This window comes from Diplotaxodon limnothrissa, linkage group LG6 (assembly GCF_057381915.1).
Source record: "Diplotaxodon limnothrissa isolate DT_005_m linkage group LG6, D_limnothrissa_male_GT1.1, whole genome shotgun sequence".
Lineage (NCBI taxonomy): Eukaryota > Metazoa > Chordata > Actinopteri > Cichliformes > Cichlidae > Diplotaxodon > Diplotaxodon limnothrissa.
In genome coordinates, this window is record NC_140601.1 from 27792722 (window position 1) to 27810498 (window position 17777).

General features: G+C 40.6%; 1 protein-coding gene across 2 annotated transcripts in view; it reads left to right on the plus strand.

Annotated features, from left to right (window-relative positions):
- Window positions 1–17777, plus strand: part of rhbdl3 (rhomboid, veinlet-like 3 (Drosophila)) — a 66432-nt gene that overhangs the window by 27605 nt on the left and 21050 nt on the right. For both annotated transcript variants that reach the window (XM_085356081.1, XM_085356080.1), the window contains exons 3-5: window positions 9032–9190; window positions 13920–14144; window positions 16624–16772. In XM_085356081.1, the coding sequence (XP_085212207.1) occupies window positions 9032–9190; window positions 13920–14144; window positions 16624–16772 (533 nt within the window). The remainder of the gene's footprint in view (window positions 1–9031; window positions 9191–13919; window positions 14145–16623; window positions 16773–17777) is intronic.

The following is a 17777-nucleotide window of genomic DNA, read 5'->3' on the forward strand; positions in this document are numbered from 1 at the left end:
CAGAGCACTGGCTTGGCCAGCGGGGGCCGTGACATGCATGGTGAGCTGGTCTCTATGCGAGCCAGACGGCTGACCTTTTCCAGCAGAATCCTCCACGACAAGAGAGGTGAAGTCTGAGTAATTAATGGTGTGAAACTGTGGTTGCTCATCACATCCCTTCCTTTCACGACGTCTTGTCACTCAGCCTTCAAGTGACACCGGCGGATGATCCACCTGGGAGGAGCAGAGAGGTAATGGATCTTCCTTTCTGTGTTTATCCCAGGTGGAGATCTCTCCCCAGCTGAATGCTTTCAAAGTTCATTTTGAACACGGATGATAATGAAACTGAAAAGAGGATCTGTGTGACAGCAAGACTAAAGCGAGTCATCCAGCTTCAGTGTGAGACAAGTTGACTTGAGCTGATTGTTTTTCCTTCATTTCAGTAAAAAGTTCTACCCTTTGAGGTTTAAAAAAATAACACATGCACTGCAGAGCATAATTAAAGTAACGATTAGATGCTGCTGAATTCTTCTGCTCTGAACGGTGTTGGTTTTGTCTGGGTAACTGAATTTGTTCTCTGTCAGAAAACAATGATACGACAAACGGGCTACTGACTGGTAGCCTGTCTGCATCAGTGCCTGCCTGAGCTGGAAGCTGTCAAACTGGCCCCAGGCTGTGGGAAAGATTAGAACCGCTGATGTCAGACTGACCGACGTCAATTTGGCACTTTTTACTTCGAAAGAGAGCTGACTGCTGTGCTGTCTTACACGTATATATGCTTTACAATGTGTGTGTTTGCAAGGCTTTGAACCTTTCGGTAAATGAATTTTCAAAATAATGAGTTATTATTGATGTTCATGCATTTGAGCATACTTGCACCAAGACAAAACTTCTGAGAATGATGATCACGTTTGAAAAATACTTAATTGTTAAGTTGTTATCCAATTATTTCCTTGTAGTGTTAAATTTAAAACCAACAAATAAAATTAGGGATGCACGATTATGGCCAAAATGATTATCATGCTTAGTTTGTTCAGTATTGTTTGTGGTTATTTATCACAATTATTCTTCAATTGTGTTGGCAAAAAATGTTTTCATTGCATTGTCATGTAAACACTCCTTTCACATTTTCATATCTGTACAAATCTTTGCATCCGGATAACATCAACACCACACTACTTTTACATTAAGCTACATACCTGTTAATTAAAACAGGGTGTTTATTCACCTTGCCTGTTGAAGTGTTTGTACATGCATGATGCATATGACTAAAATGCACACGGTGTTCAGTGGGCTCCTATCTTTGGTTGGTGATTTCAGTAAGTTTTGTCAGCTGTATGGGCTCACTTTTATGGACATCAGAGTTGATATTGGATGTTTTAAGTAAGTGACCAATTCATAGTGGTGTTGGCCAGAGGGGCCGATGGCGCGATATGGCAGCCTTGCTTCTGTCAGTCTGCCCCAGGGCAGCTGTGGCTACAACTGTAGCTTGCCTCCACCAGTGTGTGAATGTGAGAGTGAATGAATAGTGGTATTGTAAAGCGCTTTGGGTGCCTAGAAAAGCGCTATATAAATCCAATCCATTATTATTATTATTATTATTATTATTATTATAGTTTTTCTTGATATTCATGCATTCATTATACTTATACAGTTTGTGGTTTGTTTTCAGGTGGCTGAATAAGCTCATTGCAGACACAACTCTACAGCACTTTTTGCACATGATTAGTTCTCGGTTAGCAACACTTGGGCTAAATCAAGCGCTGTTGTTTGGAAATCAAAAGTATTTCCAAACAACAGAGGGTGATCCATTTGGAGGATAATCTCTTCATCTTCTCTTATGCCAGACATTTCAGTTTTGTTGTATATTTGTCTTTTAATGTAATTTTGCTCATCCACACTCGTCCGGAAAAACTCAAGCTGTGTGATGCAGGGAGCAGCTGTGACTGGCACATGCAGGAACAGGTTATGGATCTAATTTAGGGAGTGCCTCATTAGCTTTTGCTTTGAGTTTAGCATGCATTTTCAGTGTCTCTCGGTCACGTTCCTTTAATTGTGGGAAGCCAAAATCGTGAACATTAAAATTCAATGAACTGTGCAGCCCCAGATAAAGTATATTAACAAAGGTGTTGATAGTAGCTTGTCTATTAGAACATTGAAATGAAAAAACCCAAAGGGCAAAGAAAAAATCAGGGCATAATAAAGTAATCACCATAGATCATTAGGATTCTGCATACTACACATGTGTCATGGCAATTTTGTATATGTGGTTTTGTGTTGCTAAAGGGAAAATATGGAAAAATGCTTTTTCAAATGCATCACTTCGCATGGAAATGGCCAGAATTGGTGCAAAGACACACACATCACCAACATGAAGATTTTCATCCATGATTGCTCATAGCCCCATAATCTTGACTGGGGTCTTTTGGGTGATGTCAGCTGTCGGTCTGAGTGTTTGACTTTTCACCTCTCCATCGCTGCTCCGCCTCTACCATTAAGGGTTGCCTCCCGCCGACAAGCTGTCGGCTCCACTCAACCTGAACTAGTCTCCTAAATGAGGCTGGGTCCTGCTAGCGGGGCTTATGACAAGCTCTAAAACCACAGAGCGTCTCCCAGCTTACAGTGGCAATAACTCTGATAATGTACTCTTTCAGCTGGGCTAGATAATGCAAAAGAAAAAAGCAAAGGAAATAAAAGAATGGGAGTGTGTGAGAAAGATGAAAGAGAAGGCAAAAGAAGGAAAAAAATCACACAGGGAAACCCCTCCTGTTGTCAAGGTCACATCCTGAAAAGCCTGATTAACATGAGAAGGTGAGTGTGTTTGAGTGGATTCAGTTGTAGGGTCTGAGTAATGGCCAGTGAATGAGGTGCCGCTGGTTTTGCCTGTCCTCCCTGGTGCTTCAGTGTAATTAGCAAGGAGACTAACAAGCTTTAACGAGGCGGGCTTTTTATTAGAACTGCTAATTGCTCCATGCCAGGGGAATATTCAGGAAGCACAGGGAAGTGGAATTATAATACGTGTGTGTGTGTGTGTGTGTGTGTGTGTGTGTGTGTGTGCCACAGCGCGGTGCTTTGCTACTTAGCCATAGTCGTACCTACACCACCAGGAGGATGTTATTCTTAAAATGTGTGACACTGGGAATCTTTACTGACTCCACGGGCAGCAGTCATGTTTGTTTATTTCCTCACGTCCTTGTCCATGTGCAAACCTTTGCAGCTTTCAGGTAATCCAGGTACTTAACAATTCTTTACATGGGATAGAGTGACATTATCAATGGGAAAAATGGCTCGTGCGTGTCATTCCATCCCAGTGAGACAGGTCACACATGTCACGCTTGTTACTGCACCAACCCGTATGAATGAATTATTTTCCAGTGTGAAATTAGCTCTGTGGTGATGCAGCTTCAATTTCCTGTCCTGTTAGTTTGTTTCACCACATTTCTGATGTAGGCAGTGAGAAAAGAGTGACTGTCAGAATGACTCACAGCCTACATTTTGTGATTACATGCTATAGTATGAACTTCTTCCTGCAGAGCCTCCAGGGTACATCCTGTCTAAAATGTAGATGAGGTTATCAAAAATTTTGGCAGTCTGTTTTCCGCTGATGTTGCATAAATCATACATAAGTTTACTGTCAGCAGTGGAACAACAGATCTCATTTTCTTCCTAAACAATTAAAAAGGTTTTGTCAGACACAGAATAAAAAGTTTTCCCACTGTGTGCAATTATCCCATTTCAGCATTCAACACATCAGTTCTTAACGGCTTGACAGCTTATTAACTGTTTACTGATGTACAGTTGTGGTAAGACATACGCATACACTCATTATGGGCATGAATGTCATGGTAGTTTTGGGCTTTTAAGGCATTCTTTGAACTAAAAATAAGTTTTAATGTATTTTGGGTTTAAATTGGGATACATACAGACCCAAATATATGCATATATCCCCCACTAATATTTGGTTTAATCTCTACTATCAATCTGCACCGAAATCAGTCAATTTTGGTAACAATCAACAAGCTTCTCGCATTGGTGGTCAAATAGCTCAGTCTTTGTCTCGTCGGACCATAAAACTTTTCTCCAAAAGGCATTTGGCTTGTCCATGTGGGCAGCTACAAATTTCACTCGAACTTGGAGGTGTGGGTTTTGGAGCAGGGGCTTCTTTTTTGGTCAGCACCCTCTCAGTCCATGGCGATTTCAAACTGTCTTCACTGTGGAGAGTGACGGTGGTGTTCCAGGAGTTTCTAGTTCATGGCAGGCTTGTGCAATTGTTGGCTCCTTGGTTGTTCCTGAATATTCTAACCAATTTCCTCTCATCTGAGGGTAACACTTTGGGTCTTCTACAGACCTTGGCAAACCGGTGATACATCAGAATAACTTGAACTTACATACAATTGTTTGAAGTGGTGATGTTGAAATCTTAAATTGTTTAGAGATAGCTCCAAAAGATCTTCCCAGTCTGTGTAGATCTAGTATTTTTCACTGAGTTCCTTGGATTCTCCAATAGTTGTGGATATTGGTTAATCCAGTGAGTGCTGCTGTCAAAGAAGAACTGCCAGTTGTAGCCAGACATGATCACTAGTAAGCCTTGACCTTGACAAGTTAAAAGGCACTGTGGAAGATTTAAGGAAGTCGATATATGTATATATTTGAGCTTGTTTGTATGCATTTGACCCTGAGTGGATTCGAGAAAGTCCAGAATAGATTCAAACATGTGCACCCAGTTCTTGTATTTAAAGTGATTTAAAGATGTTTTTCTAACCAAGAAAAGCAATCATTAAAAGCCCAAAATTACCGTGACATTTATGCCCAGGATGAGTGTATGTAAACTTCTGGCCACAACTGTTGGTGTAGCAGGCGTTGAGTGGCTCTGTGATGTGGTCGTTTAAACATTAGCCTTACATGTAAAAGATATCTGGTTTGAGATCAGCTTCATGAGGTCAAAAACTAGTGTACTCCTAGTGCCGGTCCCAGGCCCAGATAGATGGATGTGCTGCATCAGGTAGGGCATCCTATCTAACAGTCTGTGCCAAATCAAACGTGCATGTCCATCTGCTGTGGAATTTCCTTGGGAAATTAGTGAGCAGCTGAAAATTCCCATCACAGGTGTAGCAGGATTTGAGCGTGGCCACCAGCTGTGGTAGAGCAAGATGATCGTTTGGATGTCGTCATCTGTCCAATTTTCTTCTTAGCTTGTGCTTCTTGTTCCAGACACCATCTAATTAGTAGCTCACGACTCAGAGACAGCGATTCAAAACAGTGTGGGGTCATGGTCAATGGTCACTGAAAAACTAAAAGGTCAGACAGATCAAGGCTTTCGGTCTTATATTTTAACACAGCAACACAAATTGTGATCAATATTTTGGAATCCAGGCCCAGAGTACAGCAGAGGATCTCAGTGTTTTCATTCTTTTCAGCCACTTAAAATAAATGAGGGTTCGATTTTATCATCCTCGAGTTGTTTTGAGTATATTTTACACAGCCTGCTTTGTTTCTCCAGGCTCTCAATGCAAACTTAAATCCTTAAAAAAAAGTCCCTGACCCTCACACGCTGCCTCCCCTCTGCTTCCTTAATATTCAGCTTTGTGAAAATGAGGATGAAGACAAAAAGCCCTGCATTGTGTCCAAAATGCACCCCTCGGCCTCAGCATTAACACCCCTCACACTCCCCTCCCTCTGTTGTTTTCCTCCTCTTCCCCCTGACAGGCTGCTGAGAAGCCCTTAATATTGGTTGTGAATGTTTTATGGTATTATGTCTGTACCAGGATTTGAGAGTATGTGTGTGTGTGCTTATTTTAATCTGAGAGATTTGCATCACACTCCCTTTGCTGCTTGCAAAACAGGCCTTATGAAGCAGAGACAATAACATAATTATGAAAATGAAATGTGTTGGGATAGAAGCTAATTCAAATTCTAGATCTGGGAAATATTATTACAACACAAGCCAAAATGCATCCAACAAAACTCAAAGTTATTTCATAACTGCTAGACAGATGATAATAACGTCGGTGCATAATTTTAAAAACAGCATTAGTACATCTTTATGTGCAGCTCACACTCATTTCCTTTGCAAAGTGCAATTAAATGTTAATCATTTAATTCATAACTTAATTAATTAAATTGATTAAATGATTCACAAACAAACTAAACTTGCTTAAATGTGCCAGTTTTAGCTTGTGCCAAGAGTCTTGGTCAAAAATGTTTTTTGTGCGATATAATGTCCTTCTCTGCGTGGACCTGCATCGAAAGAAACGATCACTAATTGGAGTGAAGGAACTGGCTAAACCTTGCATGAAATTGCCATCAGTGGTCCATTGTTGAGTGTGTGTCCCTCTGCAGCTCCACCCCAGCAGTCTGCCCATTGACTTCAGAGGGTGCTCACTCAGCTATGAAGCCTGTGGTGTTGCAGGGTGGAGCGAGGAAGATGTTTGTGTGTGTGAGGAAAATAATGCATGGCTGTCTGCATCTGTGAGTGACATGGGAAGAGATAACAGGCACATTTATTGAACTATTTATTTTTCTTCTGAGGGATTTCTTGTATTTTACTTTACAGTGAGAAAGTAAAGGGGATAAGTGAAGGAGAGGTGCATGGATGTAGGGTAAAGAGGGTGTTGTGTGAAGGGGATAGATGGAGGGGGGTGATAGGAGGTTGATGGGGGCCGGGGGGGGGGTTTCGTAAGTAGGGTGGGTGTGGGATAATATTGGGGCGGTGTATGTGGCGGGGGTCTTGGATTGGACTGTAATCCTTTAGTCCTGGTTTGAAATAACCCTGCACAGTCTGGGACAAACAATATGACAGGGTCTCTCTCTCTCAGACACACACACACACATACACACACACACACACACACACACACACACACACACACACACTGAACATATTGCCTGGCTCAGAGTGGTGAGACTGGCTTTGGCTGACGTTACTTCATCATGACAAAATGTCTTCAACGGGAGCTCACTGATCTGCAAAAGAAGGTTTGTTCTTACTTCTGTAGAGGAGAGTTTACATTTTACGCATTAAGTGAGATTTTTTGGTGGTGCATAAAGTAAAGAGAGCATGTTGCACTCAGAAGTGCAAGTTTGAGCATATTCAGGGGTGACTGTTTGTCTAATATTGAAAAATGCAAAAATGGATGGGCTGTTCATGCTTGAAAACCCTTCAGTGTGGCTAAATTAAAACAATTCTGCGAAGAAGAGTGGGCCAAAATTCTTCCACAGCGATGTGAAAGACACACTGCCAGTCACTGAAAATGCTTAATTGCAGTTTTTTTGCCGTGATTTAGCATGCTAACTGAGGCCTGTAAAGTTGAGATGTAGCATTTGGATTTTTTGCATGTTCTCTGAACATCTGACTTAGAGGTCACTTTGCTAGGACCTCTAACCTGTGAAGATTGTGGCATTGTGTTAACATACGCTTGAGTGCTCCAGACTAATAAACTCACACTTGCTGATTATCTAAGTGTTATTATTAAGTGTATTTGGTCATCAGCACTTGCTGCTTCTTAACCTCTTTATTCCTTTGCAAGTGAAGGTAAACTTAGTTTTTTCAAAGGACTGCATATGTTAAAAACATCTGTCATTGTCTGATGAGTCAGTCCATAGCATACACTTTACTTACTATACTTTGTAGCACCGGCATGCTTGCTACACATGACTGCCTGCTGGAACGAGCTGCATTTAATTGTCTGCTGCCAGACGAACTGCATATAAACAAGTTTCAGGCTAGATGCAAATTTCAGAGATAACACTGGCTTGAAAATGTACAAATGGGCTTGCGTTAAATGAAAACTGCATCATCGCTGTTAGATAACATGTAAAAATAAAGACACACAATGTTAGAGAGAGCTAGAACCTCTTCTGTCTGTTGTCCCTTGGTCAACCATAGACCACCTGCTGCCAGACTGGCTGTGCTCAGCTTCTGCTAGCGCTGTCATATGGCAACCACACGTTTGCATACACACGCGCATGCATGCGTGCTGTAACTATATCTGGTTCAGGGGTGTTGAAGTCTGGCAGGCGGCTAATATTGTCTGAATGCCACATCTTTATGCATGGATGTGCACATTTGCAAATATACAGATAGAGAAAGACAGAGTTACATGTGCATACACACTCACATGCACAGAGGCAAGCAGAGTGGCAGCAGCTGTCTTCTGTCTGAATCCACAATCAACCCAACATCCAAATAACACATTCAAGTCCTTTCTAGTGTAATTTGAGGCCAGACAGATATTGTCGCATATGGCTGTACCTTTTTTCTGTTTTTCTTGTTTTAGGGCGTCATGAGCAGCTCGATTTTTCACATTTCACTCAGAATTATTCCAGAAACACTGCTCACTTCTCTGCAATCAGAAAGCCTCTGTAAGAGGTCCTTCCTCTGGCCCCCTAAATGTCTGTGTGCGTGCATGTATATATGCATAGGCTGAGTGGCAACTTCACTATAAATTGGCACTTAAGATTTGAAGCCACACGGCACAAAGGAAAGAAAAGAGTGGAGGAAAAAAGCAAAGCTCTTTTACCATTTAAGTGCTTTAGTAATCACTGCTCTGAAGGTCTTTTGACATATTTGGATTTGTCAGAAAATCTTGGGTATGTTATTTTTCAGATATGTCTGAATGCTTCCTCTCATGAGCAAAAAGCAGCCTGTGGCTAAATGCGGTGCAGGGTGTCATTTCAAAGTGAAATTCAAAGCTGTTATAAGTTACTGCATCTCCACAGTTGGGCCTTTTAGAGCAATTAGAGCTCTTTTATGCAAGATCTTCAAACCATGACTAAACCGCTGCTGATGGTTTTTAGGGTATTGATATTTGGCTTTGCAGAAAACTGTGCACGAGGTGAAACTGACTACTCTAGACTTTTTAAAACGTTTATTTTATTTTATTTGTTTGATATACTGCAAGTGTTGTGCCCATAAAGACACCATGTTTCGTTTGTCTAGTATTTTTCTGTCTGTTCTATTTAAATAATACTTTTAAACAGGTAATCATCACATAATCAATCAAATAATGAATCAATAATAATCTTTTGCATTTCCATATGTTTTTGTTTGCAGTATGACCCCGAAAACTCAGGCTTCATCAGTACAGAGCGGTTCAGGGACCTGCTGGCCACCCATGGCTCTGAGCTCGACCCCCACAAACTGGAAGTCCTGTTGGCCCTTGCTGATGGCAATGCTGATGGAAAGATCTGTTATCAGGACTTTGTCAACCTGGTGAGATGATTTAACTTTCTGTAACTCTGTATTATCCATAAAGATGGTTATGTGAGAAAATCCCACTACATCAGCAGTTTCTGAAATACTGTGCCTAGCACCAATATGCGTCGACATGTCTACTTGAGTTACTGCCATGTGATTGATTGACTGGATATTTGCTTTTTGATCAGCTGAACGACTATACTTAATAAAGTGTCTGGTGAGTGTCAAAGACTCAATACTTATGACTTCACGTGGACGTCACACCTTTTCTCTTAATTGTGATGACATTAAAGCTTCCACAAACCCGAAGGCTAAAGAATATCTAATACGCCAAAGCAAAACATACGTTGCAAGCAGTAGAGTACAACTCTAAACACTAGAGACATTAAAAAGACTGATTAAAAATTGTTCATAGTACTCTGTATGAGGCCAAAACTGTTTGAAGTATGGCCAAGACTTGTTAATTGTCTCCTAATGTGCAGCAACTGAGATTTATTTGTGACTTGTGGAACAGTTGTTTTTTTTTTGCCACATCTGGAACTTTTTCAGCTTTACATCCACCATATTCCAAAATCACCTCAGCTACACAAGATTGCTCCTAATAGGAAATAACTCCCTGTCTGGTGAGAATTACCCCTCCTAAGGCTCACCTTGCCCCACTTACAGTTTCACCTTCAAACCACAGCCCGCCGCTGATTGTCCAAGGTCTCACTCAAGTCTCTTCAGCCTTGCTAGCTTCTTCATAACCTTTTCTTTTCTTTTTTCTTGCTGCTATACCTCGTGGGAGACTCAACTGCTGACCCAGGATACTGTGAAGTGGTCTTATGTGGTACACAATAACTACTGGGTGGCTAAGGGATGCGGTGGGGGTGTACATCTCTGTACAGACTGTAGGGAATTCATTGTTGTCTCTGACTGTAAGAGAGTCCATCTCTCCCTGTCTCTCTTGTTCTTCGGAGCTGTTTATTGTGTGATACAGTGGGTGAGGAATGAGGCCTGTAGGAAGCTTGGAAAAATGTCAAAAGGACATTTTCTATTTGGTGCATTCATGTCACGTGAGAGCCTGTGGGTCATGGTGTGCAACTGGAAGTGGGACAGAAAGGAATGGAGGTCTGCGTGCGTGTGGATCTTTGTGTACAATATAGTGAAGTATAGTTTATACATTCACAGAGGCAGCACCAACAGCAGCTAAACACATAAGAGAGAAAGGAGTGACTCATGGTTATGGTAATAAGGTGTGCATGTTTGAGTAAATAGGTGCTAAAATTTCAGATTTGTAAAGCATTTATCATCATCTTCCAGTTACTCACTGCTTTGCACTGGTGGATTACAAAGGTTGACCATCTTTAGACATTTCCTGAGCTTTGTAAAAAACATAGTAAGGTTTTTTTATAGTAAGTTGAATTTCGATGACCTTAACACTAACATTGAACTGTTTCGATTGGTCAACAGTAAAAATGTTGTTGGTGGGATCCTTCACATGTGAACCCACAGCTCTGTGAAAAGGCTTGTGAAACATTTTATGACTATCTGAAGAAATGCGTGGTATGTAAACACGCAGGCACGATGCTCAAAAGTACCAACTGCAAACTGGGAGCTTGAGGCAGAGAAAGAAGGACTGCAGCAAAGAAAGAGCGGAGTAGAGGAGTAGGGAGGAATAGCAGAAAAGGAGGCAAAGGAAAGGACAGACAGAGACAAACTGTGAGGGTTTTATTTGTTGCGCCATCTCTCCCTTGCACCACAGCTCTTCCATCAGCGTGATTGTCAGTAATTGCCTGCTCACTGCTCCATCACAGTTAGCTTTCATATCACTGCTCGCTCGCTTTCTTCATCCTCTCTAACTCTTTACCTTTCCACCTGCCTTTCTTGCATTGAATAAACCAGCAGGTTCCAGCTCTTTATTTCTTTCTTATTTTGTATGCTTATTACATTCTCCTTTACATTTGTCTCCTTGTATTTAACTCTCTCTCATACATCACCCTGATGTGTTGCATTTTTTTTACAGCTTTCCTGGGCAGAAAATAGCTACGTAATGTGTTTATACTTTACAAAATATCTACACTTTTAACCACTCAGTTTCTCGCCCGAGTGGAATAAATTCAGGTAATGCTCATAACTTATGATGCATGCTCGCATGTCCTGTTTTGTGTTATGTATACCTGAGAGAGCTTGAGCTTTATGTTAGTTTTTTTTCTTCTTTTATGTGGACGTTTGTTTATGCTGATGTAAGATCTCCCAACATCTTTTTGTTTTTGTGATTCGACACAATCGTCGACATTCAGGCAGGAAAACACGTGGAGACAGTGAAACGCAATCCAAGACACATTGTGGAAATGCCAAAACACACAGTGGCATATGAGAAAGGATTTTCTGTTATGACAGTGGAAGTTGTTTTAATTGTTTCACTTGGCTTGGAAAGCAGTCCACCAGGAATGTGGACGGATGACGTTGTTTTGTGTGTTGCGGTAAATGTTAAGCCTGGTTGAACTTTTTTTTAGTGTGACCACCTTGTGTGCGTGTGTGTCTTTGCCTGTGCTTTTTTAAAAGCCGCTCTGTTGATGCCAACATTGTGCGCTCTGCCAAAAAACTGAGGGTAATCCAACAAAACAGATGAAACTCAGGGCTGACCTGGTGGAGCTAACGGAGGCATTAAGGCATAAACCGCATACTAACACACTTCTATAGTCTCTTTTCAGCCTTCATCATATTTCTTCTGATCCTCCGCCTATTTGTCCTTCTCTGTCTCCTTCTTGTTGTACTTGTTTCTTCCTCTGCCTCTTCTTCCGTCTCTTTTCTCTGATTGTATTTTCCACTGATCAAACAGAGAAATTGTCTCTTCCTAGCCGAACGCTCATCAGTGCCTCTCACCTCTTCTGCCCCTCTCCCTTCTCCTCTTGGCAGCGAGAAAACAGACAGAACATTATTCTTTCTTTTGTGCCTCGCAAAGACGAGAGGAATCACAGTTGCTTCACACGAAGAATTGACTGTCTTTATGGGGCATGGCTGCCTGGGGGGGATGTCTGTGAGAGCGCTTGCTTCGGTGTGCGGTCTCGAAGTGGCCATGGTAACCTGTAATCATTTTCCCACAGTTCTCTGTGACTGATATAAAGGCTGAAATAATTGGCTTTTTTGAAGTTTGTCTCCAAACAATGAGTCCTAAGACTCTAAAAGTCTCATTAAAAAGCGTCAGAAGAACTATCAGACAACTGTTCAGAGATTTTATTGTTTTTCTGATTTCGTGTATTCCTTCTTATCTTTATTTCTCGTGCAGTTTCTGTTAAACTGAGCTTAGCTGTGATAAATGTCTTTGCTTTCAAGATGTAAACAAGAAGATAAGCCTGCTGGCTTTAAACTAAAATGTTCCTTCTGATAAGCCAGTGCTCGTACTTGAATAAACATCAATTGAAGCTTTCTTACACATCGCAATTTTGAAGCCAATTTAAAGTTGTAGCTTTTGAAGATCCAGTATTACCGTCCACATCTACCTCTATTGCCAACAGCTCCGCTGCCACAACACATTTATGTTTTTTTCCCCAATCTCTGCCCTTGCTGAAAACAATAACACTCATCCTTATTGCCTTAAAGTAGCATCTGCTAACTGACACATCTGGGCTTCCTGCAGTTCTAGAGACACAGACATAGCCGTAAAATTGAGTTATGGAGTGTCACATAAACAGAGCGGAGCTGGAAACAGATTGGGGGAGGAGGGAAAGACTGGGACCGATAGCCAGAGTGAGAGAAGGATGGAGATGTGGGACAAGAATCTTATAAAACACACAGCAAGTGCAATAAACGGCATAGAGACGGCTGTGATTTAGGCAGAGAGCTGGAAAGGATAAACTAGAATTTCTTTTGCCATCTATGCAAAACAAAAAGCCTTACTCAGTTACTCTTAAGATTTGTGCAAACATTTTTTCGTCTGGTTATTTGTGGAAAATGTAAAGATAATTAAGTGGCAGATAGCTAAAACACATTCCTATTATTATTCTCACTTTTCTGACCTTCTTAATGTACTGTTACGCTCAAACAAAGGCTGCTGAAAATGGCGAAACATTTACAAATGCGATAAAGCCTGGAAACCCTCATTTCTTGTGGATTTTGCACCTTTTTTCCGTGGACGGGTTTCTGATGGACATGTTTGTTCAGCAAAAGATGTGTTAGCTTTTAATGCCTGTACGTGTCTGTACTGTTTAATGTAGGGTGGCTGGCAGTGTTCATTATCAGTTCACTGCAGATTATTCTCTTAGTCAGTCAATCATTTGACCTATTGGATATCACAAAAGTGTGAAAAATGCCTTTGTTCAGCCAACAGCACCAAATCATACACATTCCTGCTTCATTTTTTTGTCCTTAGACTCTCAGCCTGGGTAGTTTTGAATGATTCACGGTTCAATATAATCCTTTTTTTATCCTGGGCCTTGGTGCAGTCCCTCAGTTCATCGACTGCATGAAACAAGCCGTTTTATCTCCCTTGTCATTGCCTTTGAAGCAACTTTATTTCGATTGGCTGCCCCTTGTAAACAGAAGATTTGATCAGCGGGTGGGTTTCTGAGCTGTGTACTTGTGATGACCGTACCTGCTCTCACAGATACAGCAATTGAAAAAACTCTCTGATAGTGAGTTTTAATAATGATGGTTATAGTTACACTGTTATATTAAACTATTTGTACTTACCTCCATCTCCTCTTCAGTTTTCTTCCATTCTTAATATTTCTTCTTCCTCTTTTTATGTTTGTTTCGATAGATGAGCAACAAGCGCTCCAACAGTTTCCGGAGGGCGATTCTGCAGGGCAGCAGGCAGCTAAAAGGCTGCAGTCTCAGAGACGAGGCAGGCTTAGGACTGTCCCAGCGGTTGGTCCGCCACGTTGCCTATGAGACGCTACCCCGTGAGGTCGACCGCAAGTGGTACTTTGACAGCTATACCTACTGTCCCCCTCCCTGGTTCATCCTGGCTATCACCATCGCAGAGGTAAGTTGATGGAACATAAAATGTGATGAATCTTTTAGTAATAGTACATTTTAATATGAATTGACCATGATGCTTTTCAACGGTGCCTTCTTGTGCACCTCTAGTATGATGTCAGTGTGCCTGTTATACAGTTGTGGTCAGGCGTTTACTTACACTCATCATGGACATGATCGTTGTAGTAATTTTGAGCTACTGATTTCTGAGCTGTTCTTTTTCCAGGTGGAATGACTGTACGACATATTCTTTAGTATAATGTAATCTTTAATTGACTGCACAAGTTTGAATTTAATATGGATTTTCTCTAATTCACACAGGGTTAAAATTATAAATAAAGGTGCAAATAAATACAAACACAGCCACTAATATTTGGTTAAATGTCCCTCAGCAAGATGTCCCTGAACTAGCCATCAACAAGCTCTTGGCATGATTTTCGTCGGGTATTTGGACACTCTTCTATATTTAAATCTGTTTGGGTTTTGGGAAGATCATTCCAGAAGTTTAATGTTAGCCTGCTTTATCTATTCCTAAACCATTTCATTTTTGTGTGTTTGCAATCATTGTTCTGTTGGGACCAGTGTTGGTCAAGTTACTTGAAAAAAGTAATCAGTAACTAATTACTGATTACTTCCCCCCAAAAGTAATCCCGTTACTTTACTGATTACTTATTTTCAAAAGTAATTAATTACTTAGTTACTTAGTTACTTTTTAAAAACACGATTTACAACCTGAATAGGTGATAAAGCGATAGATCTTTCAGCCCAATTCTACTTTTTCTGCATAATCCATCATACAAAATGTAATCAAATGGAAAAGTCTCTTTTTAAAACTTTTATAGTTTTATTAATTTTAATCTTTTAACTTTATGCATCAAGCAAAAATTTAATTATATGCAACATTCTCTGACTGGAAGAAATTTGTTTAATATTTAAACCTATTTTCTGCACATTCCAGCACATAAAATATTTTTTTTTTTTGTGTTTACACTCACTCTTTCAAATAGATGCAAGTAAAACACAGCAGAAAATAAATAAAATCAAAGACTAGCGGTCCTGTTGCTCTATTTTCACCTGTACAGCAGGAGTTGGGTAGGCGGAGGTTTACCCTGGTGCAGGTGTGCCGCAGCGGTCAGTGGAAGGATACGGCAGTTTCTCTGTGAATTTTCCATTACGTCATAGCGCACTCGGAGCTTGCTTGGAAGTTTAGGGGTTTTTTTCGCTGTAAAAAGATGTTTTCTTCCCACGCACAATGCTAATGGACACTAATGTTTTTGTCACTTTTTATGGAATCAAACTCAAAGTAAGGTCAGTACTTCCACGCTTTAAACGCTGCACGCTCATACTCTCTCTGCACTCGATATATGATCCATTGTTGATCTGCACACAGCTGTTGTCACAACCGTAGCACTCGCTTACGTCACTGTCATGAGACATTCTCGCAAAAAAATCACGGTTTTAGTAACGCAGTAACGCAGCGTTCCTACGGGAAAGTAACGGTAATCTAATTACCGTTTTTGCAATAGTAATCCCTTACTTTACTAGTTACTTGAAAAAAGTAATCGGATTACAGTAACGCGTTACAAGTAACGCGTTACTGCCCATCTCTGGTTGGGACACCCAAATGTGTCCAGGTTTCATCTTTCTTGCTGAGTGGTTTGCAACTTTTAGTGTCAAAAGAACCCTTTTTGCCCCTTCTACCAAACAAAGGGAGAAAAATCACTGCACACGCAGGGGGGTAGTGGGTGGGAGGATGGACGATGGATGGGAGATGTAACTGGGAGAGGATAAATTCGTTTAAATTATTATTTCTTCACATATATATATATTTTTTTACTGATGTCAGCTGAGAAAAAGAGACTCACCAAAACTGTACAACAGAAGACTGAATAACATGTTACCTATTTGAGAAGTCTCTTTTTCTGCTGTGATATTGGGATGGTGGGGTCAGAATTTGGCATAAAGAACATAAAAGCATGGATCCATCCGGCTTGTGTCAGTGGTGGTGGTGATATAATAGTTTGCCCATATAAGGTGTATATAAAACATTTAATAATAGGATAAACATACAGTGGTGTGAAAAAGTGTTTGCCACCTTCTTGGTTTCCTGTTTTTTGTATGTTTTTTACACTTTAATGTTTCATATCATCAAATTAAAAATTTTAGAAAAAAAACAACAAAACACAAAATGCAAAACATCCAAAGCTTTGTGAGAAAGGGATGGCTCCGCCCCCCAAAATCCCCTAAAAAAACCAAAACAAAGCAAAAAAAACAATAGTATTTGATGTTGATGCCACCACTGATTTTTCCAGGTTAATTTGATTGAAACAATATTAAATCAGAAGCTTTTGCTCAACTCCTGTGAAATTACTGAAGTAATTTATTTGCATTGTTTCTATAATAATCTATGAATGGATTTGTGTATTTGTTATTCTTATCATAAATACTACAGCAAGTCACTTATTGTTTGTTCTCTGCTCTCCCAGGTAGCTGTGTTCATGTACTATGGGTGCCAGCTGGACCGCTTGGTCCTGCAAGTTTCCAGTCCATCCTTCCTTAAAAGTCCCCTACCTTACCATCCTCAGCTACGAGCCCAGGCCTGGAGGTATCTCAGCTACATTTTCATGCACACTGGGTGAGTTTAAATCTATTGCTTTTCATAACTTTGCCACCATTCAGATTTTCTGATCTTGGAAACAACTTGGTGACATATTTTAGATGAAGTTATCTGCTACAGTGTGTTCATGTCAGCCTTTAGATCAAGGAGGTACGCTTGTAGCATTTTAGGTGGATATGACATATTGATGAACACTAATTTGAAGTGCCGCATAACTGTGATGCCTTGGGGTGGTGTTACCTAAGGCATGTGAGGTGCTGAAGTGAATCAGCACAAGTTATGCAACAGATTCATCAACAGAAATATACAGCAGTGATTTTTCGTTCAAACACACCGAGCAGGACAAAGAAGTAAGAGATGAGAAACGTAGTCGATGGATGCAGCCAATAATGTTGACTGAAAGAAACGGGTCCTCTAATAACTGTTTGTAGTTGGATTATTGTAACGTGTGTTATGTGTGCTCATATTTGACCATAGAAAACAGTTATCTTTACAGGTACTCTTCACAAAAAAAGAGAAAACACCAAATATCAACTTGACAGATTTAATAAAACCACCTCTACATTTCTTCAGTCTCCTCCTTCCCTCCTCCGCTCCTCTCCTCTCTGACTATATTATTATCTGTTCAGTTCCGGCCAGGTCATCCAGGTTTAATTACTCTTCTGGCTAAATGTAGTTTCAGGCGATAAAGAGAACTAATAAAATGGTAATTTACTTAAGAGAACCTGGTTCAGTGCGAGGGAAGGGCTCGTGCACGGTGAGAAGATAAACTGGAAAGGATGGAGTGATGTTTAACACACCCCAATCACAGAGGAACTCACTGAAATGATTACGGTTCTCAAGGAAAGTGGCTGGCGGGAAAAGGGACTGTTGGGATTTAAACAGTCTGACTGAGGAAACTATGTATAATCACTTGGAAAGAAAAGCGTCTGGACTTCTTTAAGTTGCTTGAAGACGTTTCACCTCTCATCCGAGAAGCTTCTTCAGTTCTAAGAGTCAAATGGTGGAGAGCCCCAGGTTTAA